The sequence below is a fragment of the Diabrotica undecimpunctata genome, chromosome 1, assembly GCF_040954645.1.
Source record: "Diabrotica undecimpunctata isolate CICGRU chromosome 1, icDiaUnde3, whole genome shotgun sequence".
Lineage (NCBI taxonomy): Eukaryota > Metazoa > Arthropoda > Insecta > Coleoptera > Chrysomelidae > Diabrotica > Diabrotica undecimpunctata.
The window spans coordinates 48,222,789-48,232,755 of record NC_092803.1 but is presented as its reverse complement, the minus strand read 5'-3'; the positions used below and the strand labels follow the sequence as shown (position 1 = coordinate 48,232,755).

At 34.2% G+C, this 9,967-nt stretch overlaps 2 protein-coding genes across 2 annotated transcripts in view; both read left to right on the top strand.

Annotated features, from left to right (window-relative positions):
- The first annotated feature begins 4,960 nt into the window (after positions 1 to 4,960).
- LOC140444453 (protein FAM200A-like) lies at positions 4,961 to 5,617 on the top strand. The gene has a single exon (XM_072536229.1). It carries the CDS (start codon positions 4,961 to 4,963, stop codon positions 5,615 to 5,617), a length of 657 nt encoding a protein of 218 aa, XP_072392330.1.
- Positions 5,618 to 7,340: 1,723 nt separating this feature from the next.
- The window catches only part of MED14 (mediator complex subunit 14), a 62,063-nt gene continuing 59,436 nt past the window's right edge, over positions 7,341 to 9,967 (top strand). Inside the window, exon 1 of the mRNA XM_072542102.1 lies at positions 7,341 to 7,531. Coding sequence (XP_072398203.1) covers positions 7,444 to 7,531 — 88 coding nt within the window. The 5' untranslated portion in view covers positions 7,341 to 7,443. The remainder of the gene's footprint in view (positions 7,532 to 9,967) is intronic.

Sequence of the window (9,967 nt, the reverse complement as noted above, 5' to 3'; positions counted from 1 at the left end):
AGAGGTTTGGGCAGAAAGAAGAAATCCTGGCTGGGAAACTTGATAGAATGGTTTCAAATACCAGAAGCTGCGAACATAATACATGCGGCACAAAACAGAGAAACCTATCGTTTGATGGTCGCCAACCTTCGGTAGAAGACGGCACATAAAGAAGAAGCTATTAGTTGACAGGTTTTTATCCAGTACTAGGTTGGTCATGTAGTTGTTTTCGAAAAGTTAATTGTAAGGCCAACTCGTTTATAAGAGCTCTAAAGGTCCCAATTTATGTTCAATATTTTTCCAATTATTGTTTTTCCTAACATTCTGTAATAAAGCGGTAAATAGTTTAGGAGAGATGGTGTCTCTTTGGCTAATAGCTTTCTCCCATGGAAATATGTTTGTGTCGTCATAGTATATTAAACCACAGCTGTCTAATATGGAGCTATGCTAGACAAATCAAATGCTTTCCTTATTTCATTTCTCCAAATCTTTTTTAAAACGAATTCTCTGCACAGACACAGTTCATCTAATTATCTCCCATCATGTCTTCTTTTGCCTCTATCTGCTACACCTTATATAAACTTATTACTATTCAGAAAAGACAGTTAAAATTTGATTTTAGTATAGTGCCTCTGCTATTCGCTTTTACGTATTTCGTCTTCTTAGAACTCTTCAGAGCGAAACGTAAACGTTTAGAAGCCCTAAACGTGAAATCAAATCTTTTTCGTCAAAAGAAGTAATAATAAAATGAGTTCATACAGACGCTACGGCGTTATCTGAGAATAAAATAAAAACAAAAAGTAGAAATCCGAAAATTTCTTAGTTTTCGAAACCAAAATTCAGATTACTGCCTAAATATGTGCCTTCTACAATTGTCAAAGCAAAACAGACGATGAATGGACGATGATGGCGAATCTAAATTTGCATTCCACGATGGGTCTCAAGTAGATAGACCTTTTGAAAGTCAAACATTGACAGAATATTGAAAAGTCAACGAGCTATGAAAACTAAAATGCTAAATATAGAACTAAATATACCACATCAGATATGAAAATTAAAAATCTTCTTTTTCTCCTTCTTCTTTTTATGTAGACATGACTGTCTGTTTTTTAATGTACCTCCAGTAAGTTGTCGTTCCATCGTTGACTCAAACATCAAAACAGAATGCAACCGTCTCTTAGCTTCCATAAGGCTAGAGGTTAAGAAGTTTAAACAAGATCAATGAAGACGTCACCTCCGGTCTGGATCACAGAGACGGGACAAAATTATGGAACAAATTCAAAATCCTAACCAAACAAAAATCAAGGCCTCACTCTCATCTCATTATTAATAATGCTATCATATCTAATCCCTTAGATAAAGCTGAAGTTTTCAAAACCACACTCCAGGCAACTCTTAACACCAGATAACCCACACTTTAAAAACTGGTTAAAACTCGATACCGAAAGGAAAGTGGAGGATATAATCTACTACCCTCCACAGCATTTCGAAGACCATAATATCCAACATCCAATTATGGCTCCAGTGCTGGAGAAGACCGTCAGGCAGATGTGTAACTTTGGTAAAAACACATCTCCTGGCCCTGATGGCATACACAGAAGATGCCTTAAAAAACTCCCAGAGAGTATAATCCCCTTGCTTACCAACATTATCAATGCATGCCTTATACTGGTACTTTCCTACCCCTTGGAAAGTGGCCAGTATATTTCTGATCTCTAAACCAGGGAAACTCCTAACCAGCACTGAATCATATAGACCAATTTCTCTTCTTCTGAATACACTAGGTAACGTCTACGAGAGGATCGTTAAGGACTCGTAGAATTCCTAGATGAAAACCACATCATCTCAAAATTTCAACTCGGATTCAAAGCTGAACACTCTTCTCAAAATATATTGACAGAAGCAGCAACCTCCATTTCACGCTTAAACAACGAAAAAGGCAAAATAGCCGTGGGCGTATTCCTAGATGTCCAAAAGGCTTTTGATCCCAAGCAAGACACAAGTCATCCTTTTCAGGTACCCGGGAACTTCTTGGTTTGAGGACGAAGGTAACCTGATAGAGCCCTATGGAGCTAGACTTCCCTTTCAAAGTTTGGTAACCTACTTGTTAGTTCAATTTCAGAGGAACCTCAATTGGGATACGGAACTAAATCTTACCCTAAACAGAGTGAGAAGAAGAACTAGACTCCTGGAAGCTCTTTCAGGCAAATCTTGGCGTACACAGAGTAGGACTCTCCTGCACACCTACAAAATCTACATCATACCGATTGTTGAATACAGTGCTATTCTTTACTACTCACTGAACAACCGCCAAATAAACGCCATCGTGGCCACTGAACGCAAGATCTTGAGAAAGATCATAAGGAAGCGTGCTTACTATCCGTCGACATTAATCCATCAACTGGCAAATATACCTACCATAGAGAGTAGAATCCGAACTCTGGGCAAGATTTACGTCCTTTGAACCATCACAAGCTCCAACATCTAGCAAAGGAGGTCCTTAAAATATCTTGCTACCGCCTAGGACACATACTCACAAGGCACCCTTCAAAGAAAGTTCCCTTTCTCCTGGCCAAACTTCTCAATTTAGCTGGAAAGGAACTTCCTGATGAGTATATCAACACCCTAGAAGCGACGCCATTAAGATATCACAGATTCCTACAATCTGCAGCCAAAAATTCTCAATCGGAAGAGCCTTTCCCAAATGTATAGCTGGTAACACACGAAGGTATCCCACAGTGCGGCAAGGCTAACAACCTTCCTCACCACAACCACACTCCTACTGACTGACTACTGCTTCTTAGCAAACCATTCATCTTCCCAATCTCTCCTTCACCAACACAAACTGCTTTCGCAGACTGACGTCTGCTCCTGCCAACTCTCTCCCTGACAAAGAAGCCCACACCTTGAAGAGGAGCCCCGCCTAAAGGTGGTATAAACAACGGTACACTCACTCGTTCCATCGTTTTTGTGGTCTTTCCACTGATCGTCTTCGGTAATCATTGGATCGTCGAGAGATAGAAGAGTATTCTACTCTTCTATTTCTTACTCAGTCCTTGATGTTCTCCACCTTGCATCTACGTCGTGTATTGGTGCTTCTAGCTCTGTCCCATAGTGTTTCATATCTGCTGTTTCTAAAATCCTTTTTGTCCTCTCTGTATCAGGTCGTATTTCGAAATTAAAAAATCGAATAATGTAATCGATTGACCTTGAATAAACTGAAGAGAATAAGATAGACCATGCAAGGGGCATAAGACCTCAAAAAATTCTTATTTGAGCAATGTGCTAAAAATTTTATCTTATTCACAACGTATGTTCTTTCTTTTAGTTTGTTAACTTTAATGTCTTTCGAATTCTACTACATATAATTTTCTGTACTAAGTAGCAAAATGAACGCACTACCTTAAAAATGGGTCTCGAATTTCTTAAACCTTTTGTCCGATTTAAGTGATTTTTTGGTATATTATAGCCTTACTCTTTAACAATATCGCTTTAATCATATTATACAGGTAAATTGTCATCGTATACTGGGTGTACCAATCAGTGTTTTTTTTCTCAAAGTTCGCAACACCCTGTGGAATATTGTAGCATCTATAAATTAAAACCCAACTGTAGGCTCAGGTTGTTTAAAAATTTTGTTTTTGATTTATTCGCTTATGTTGGATAATAAAAAAGTTAGGTTCTTTAACAACTAGCCATGTTTTTCATCAATAAATCCCCATTTTTTGCTTAGTTTAGGACATATCTTATTCCTTTACGTGGAAGTTCAAACAGTAAAAGGTACATAACTAATATTTTATCCGAGCAAGTTGCACCTTTCGCTCCTTATATTGGTAATATTTTTTTGCTAATGCACGATAATGCAAAACCTCACGTTGCATGATCTGTAACCGAATATTTACAACAGGTAAATCTTCGGACTTTCAATTGGCCACCGCGTAGTCCAGATCTTAACCCGATCGAACATGTGTGGGACATAATTGGCAGAGCACTACAGCGTTTGCCACCTCCTAGAACATTACAAGAGGTAGAAACAGTAGCTCTAGAGATTTGGAATGATATTGATCAGGATCAAATAGCAAACCTCATTCCGAGTATATCTCGTCGATGTGAAGCTGTCATTAAAAGTAGACGTGGAGATTTATTTTTGTTACTTTACGTTATGCTAATAAAAACGTTTTGTATTATAAAAGTACATATCTCTTTTATTATTGACCATAAGCAAATGAATCAAAAAACAGAATGTTAAAAAAGCCTAAGGCTACAATTGAGTTTTAATTTCAATATTTTATAAATTCTAGAACAGAGCTTCCTAAACTGTGCGTCGCGACGCCCCTGGAACAACGCAGCGACGCCCTAGGGTGTCAGCGCGGATTTTCAATACAGAAAATATATTTAATTGATTTTAAATGAGTATAAAATATATGTATTAATAAATAAATTAAATAAAAAATATAACATCAAGTCTATAGACCCTTGAATTATCCGAAATTATTCAAAAAATTGTTATGTCATATTGTGTCCTACGGTCGCGCGTGTTATGTCATTAGGTCATGTCTCATAGTCAAGCTTTTGTTTTGTTTTATTACACCCGTGGAGTTTATTGCTATCAACAATGGATACTTACATTCAGAAGAATAGAAAACGAAGTGAATATTCAGGCGAGAGTAGTAATGTTAATTTAAGTAAAAAAGAAGAAATATAGGAAATATGACGACCAATATTTGGATTTTGGATTTACCTGCGTTACTAAAGTGAATGTAGAACTTCCACAATGTGTTGTTTATCACAAAGTGTTGGCGGCTGAAAATATGCTTCCTAATAAAATAAAACTAAAACTAAAAAGCATTTGGAATCAACTCGCAGTCATTTACAAGGTAAGCCAAGGCACTTTTTTGTAAGAAAATTGCGAGAGCTAAAACATCAGACCACTTTGGTTCCAAGAGCATCAATTCCTACCAAAGCATTGCTCGCTTCTTACATGGTAGCTTACCGTGTTGCCAAATGTAAAAAACCACATACGATCGCTGAGGAACTGATCTTACCTGCAGCAGTTAATATGATAACAGTGATAATTGAAGAATCGGCAGCTAAAGAAATAAAAAATGTACCTCTTTCAAACAATACGGTTAGTCGCAGTATTCACGACATGGCAGAAGATATTAATGAGCAAATTGTAGGGAAACTTTCAGCTTTATTTGCCATTCAACTGGACGAGGCGACTGATAGTAATGATGATGCTCAATTGATATGTTATGTACGGTACATACAAGAAAAAAATACATGTGAGGATTTGTTATTTTGCAAAAAAATATGTAAAAGTTGTAAAGTTACTAATTTATTCGAGATTTTAAACTCATATATGACTGAAAATAATATTAACTGGGATAACTGTGTAGGCGTGTGTACGAATGGTGCCCGAGCGATGTCTGGACAGTATGGAGGACTACAAGTTCTCATCAAAACCAATGCTTTAAGTGTAAAATGGACACATTGTGTCATACATAGAGAGGCCTTAGCAGCAAAGAACGTTACACCTGAATTAAGTGTTGTGATGGATAGTATTATTATAGTGGTGAACTACATTAAAACACGACCCATGAAATCAAGACTTTTCCTAAACTTTGTGAAGAAATGAGGGCCGAGCACACCTCATTAATTTATTATTGCATCTCTCGTTGGCTGTCCAAAGGCAACGTACTCGCACGTGTATACGAATTAAGACATAGATTTTACACGTATCTACTTACAGAATCACATGATGATGCGCAAAACTTTATTAATTTAGAATTTATAATAAAATTAGCATACCTTTGTGACATATTTAACAAATTAAATGATATTAATAAGTCTTTGCACGGAAACAATACTCATATCCTGCAATTGGCAGATAAAATTACTGGGTTTCAGAAGAAGTTGCTCTTATAGAAGGGAAAATTACAAGATCAAGAAATTGACTGTTTCCCTGCTTTACAAGGTAATCTACAAGACAAATCGATAGAAATCCTTGATCCCTCTTTAGACAATATGTTTTTACAACACATGTTATCATTGAGCGAACACTTTGAGAAATATTTTCCTGAAGATATGGAGCAATATGACTGGGTCAGAAACCCTTTCCTGTCATCCACGCCATCGACACTTTCAACAAAGGAAGAAGAACAACTGACAGAATTGTCCTGTGATTCCAGCCTAAAGCTTCAATACGACAAGGACAAATTTTTTGAATTTTGGAGCTCACTTTCTCATGAATATCATGCCATCAGCACTGCTGCATTAAAAGTTTTATTACCATTTTTAACTTCGTACTTGTGCGAAACGGGCTTTTTTGCAGTTTCAGTCATTAAAAACAAGTACAGGTCAAACATAAACTTAGAAAAAGAAATGAGAGTGGCCATTTCCAAACTTGAGCCCCGGTTTCATAAGCTGTGCTCAAAAAAGCAAGCACATCACCCACATTAACCAGCCAGTTACATAAATAAACATCCCTTTTCATTTTTGTGCCTATGTTTTGATTTGGTTCTTAATTTCTAATAAAAAATATAAATGTTCAAATAGTATCTTTGTTATAACTATAACCTGTTACTAGACTAGTACTAAAATTGGTAAGTATTATTGAAGGTTGGGTTGAAGGGGCGTCGCAAAAAAATAGCGAAGTCCCAAGGGCGTCACAGTACGAATAAGTTTGGAAAGCCCTGTTCTAGAATATTCCACAGGTGTTCCGAACTTAAAGAAAAAAGACAGTATGATTGTTACACTCGGTATACAATGACATTTACCAGTCTGGCAACAATATTATTACATCGATATTTTTAAAGAATAAGACTATAACATTAACAAAATCACGCAAATCGGACAATAGGTACCTATAGAAAATTCAAGACATCAAAATTTTTCAAATTTTAAGATGGTGCGTTAATTTTGCTGCTCAGTGTATTATTTTTGAAATCTATGATGTATGTAATTTGATATATCAATGGCACCATATTACTTGCGGAAACTAGATTACTTATTACCTATTTAGAAATTTAGCTCATTTTGTTAAATAATAATTTTAGTATTTAAATCAATTTAATATTCTCAAAATATATTTTCTTCATAACTATCTTTCATGCTAAAACAATATTTTTTCATATTAATTTTGTATTCTTAGTCTACTACTTTACGGAATCACCTTGTAAATATTGAAATATACTTCTCAGAAATATTTTAATGTTCTTTCCTATTTATTTCGTATTATTACATTTCGAAGTAGGTATACAACTTTTTGTCTGACTTAACTACTAAAATTTTAAAAGAAAAAGTGTAGGGCAAAAACTTATCACATATTTTGAATTACCAGTACAAAACTTATCGTCGTTCGCGCTTTTAACGTGGTACAAGTGTATTGTTTATACTATTTTGAAATTAGAAGATGTGTAGGTGTTAATATTACGTTTTTCCCTATTAAATTATAAGTTAAAGATGGGAATTCAATCAGAAGCTGATGATATTGAGGACCCCGATAATTTACATAGTGCAGATCATGGAGGAACGTCTAGTTATGACTCTGGTGAGTTGTCTTAGTTGTCTTGACATATAAACTTTTTTAAATGTTAAATTATGGCTAATTCCTAACATACAGTTACCGAGAAGATGCCTCAATAAAATTATTATTTCATTTTTTCAATTCATCATCTTCGTCGCCGTACGATCCTTTCAGATTATATCTCGGATTAGTGCTCTTTCTTTCTGTTTTGGTTACAATTGATTACGTGTCTGGTCCGATTTCGTTGTTTATCTACAGATTCCTTAATGTGTGTAATGTGATGCTTAGATGTTGAGATAGATTTAGGCCAGTCAAGTAAAGTTGTAATACATGTAAATAGTAAAATAATTCATTTCAGAACGAATCCTTGAAAAATTGAAGTTTTGGTATGAAAATATGGATTTATGTCAAAGGTATGAATTGAAAATAACGGCGTCATTTTATTGATTGGATTGATTGATTTTATTTTCTAGCAAAAATCACCGAAAATCACTATTTTTAAATTTTTTCAATACTTCTTTCCTAATTAGAATTTTTCAGTTTTGTTTTTTTTGAAAAGTTATGAAAAAGCGATACATTTGAAATCTTAGAAATTAAATTTGGTTGTTAATTTATTTAAACAATGGCGAGAAACTGCAAAAACTTGTAGGAACAATAAACTCTTGGGTCTGATGTATTTTGTACTATCTGCGTTGCTCCATTAGATCAAGTATTTCTTTTGTCATCCATTCATTTTTGTGATTTCTTTTTTTATTTTATTTGAGATTGCTTCGTCAGCCTTGGCTAAAGCTATTCATATTTTCTCAAAGGAAAAACGCAAATATACACATATATCATATCAAAGCAATGCATTGTGTAATTTTTAAGTGGAAACATAACCCAATTGTATATCAATTACCAAAATGATGTCGAAAATTAAATTCTTCTATCTAGTGCCTCACTTAGAAACTTCTTTCTATTTAGTTCTTTTGCAAAGTTAAAATGCTGTTGATATTGGGGGGTTACTATATACTGTGTATATTACTATATAGTTACTCCATTCAGAGAGTTAAAAAACATCCTTATAGATTTTATATTTATATTGGAATAGACATGTATATATATATATATATATATATATATATATATATATATATGTATATATATATATATATATATATATATATATATATATATATATATACTATCGAATATGCGTGGGTGCCATATTAGGAAACGTTTATACTTTATGAACAATTTAAGTAAAAAGTAAACGTTTTCTATTCAGGTTTATTATTATTTTCTATTATACGTCCCACAAAGGTTCACAAAAGTAATCAAAGTTTTATTTGCATTTTTTCTGCGTTTATGTGTATCCATTAAAATGTAAATGTATCCAGCAAAATACGAAAGTGAAATTAAGAAACAAAAGTCAATAATGGTTTAAAAATAATAATTTTGTACATCTTTAATTCCATAGGAAGAGTTGCATAGTTAAGTCGCAGAATAAAATATCGTAAAAACTGTACCTTTAAATAGGAATTCAACAATTGAACTCATTTCAATGTTTTTTCATGTTTCTGGAAAAATCACCCAAATCAAGTAAGCTCATTATTAACAGTTCCACTACCAAAACAGAAGCCATTACCAATTGATCATTAACTGATTTTCAATTAAAAAAGAAGTCGATTGTGTATTGACTAGCAATAAAATCCAGTAATAATAATTTTTCCAAAAAATATTTTAAAAAATAAGCATGATAGGAAATAATTTTTTTTTTATTATAACTAATAAATTAACAATCAGAATAAAACAATGTATTCTATAAGTTAATGAGTTTAGGTCCTGTCCCTTGGTTCTGGCGTGATGTGGTCCCCTCCGGTGAGAGAATCACGGGTCCATGTTACTGGTCTGTTGGCCAACGTCGCTTTAGTCTTCTGATAACTCGATGTTGAAGTATTGCGGAAATTAATGGATTGGAGTGTGTGTTCACTTTTTGAATGTATTGTAATTTCTTTTGCTGGTATACTTGTTTCACTGTTGAGATATTGAGATCCTCATAATAGATTCTTTGATTGGTTACGTACCAGGGTGCATCAACAATTGCTCTTAAGATTTTTGATTGGCATCTTTCCATAATAGCAATATTAGATTTACTACTACAGCCCCACAGCTCTATGCCATATGTCCATATTGGTTTGATAAGTGTTTTATAAATTAGAATTTTATTATTTATTGACAGCTTGGAGTTTTTTCCAATTAACCAATTGATTTCTTTTTGTCTTACTTGTATTTGTTTTCTTTTTGGTGATGAGTTCTTTCCAAGTGATGAAGGGGAGAAAGAAAGAAAAGAGTTCTTTCCAACACAGGGTTTGGTCCAGGTGTAGCCTTAGGTATTTGGTTGTTTTAGTCCTGGGTATTTCCTCATTGTTGATATATATTGGTGGTGGTGTTTCTCGTCGTAAAGTGAAAGTTACGTGG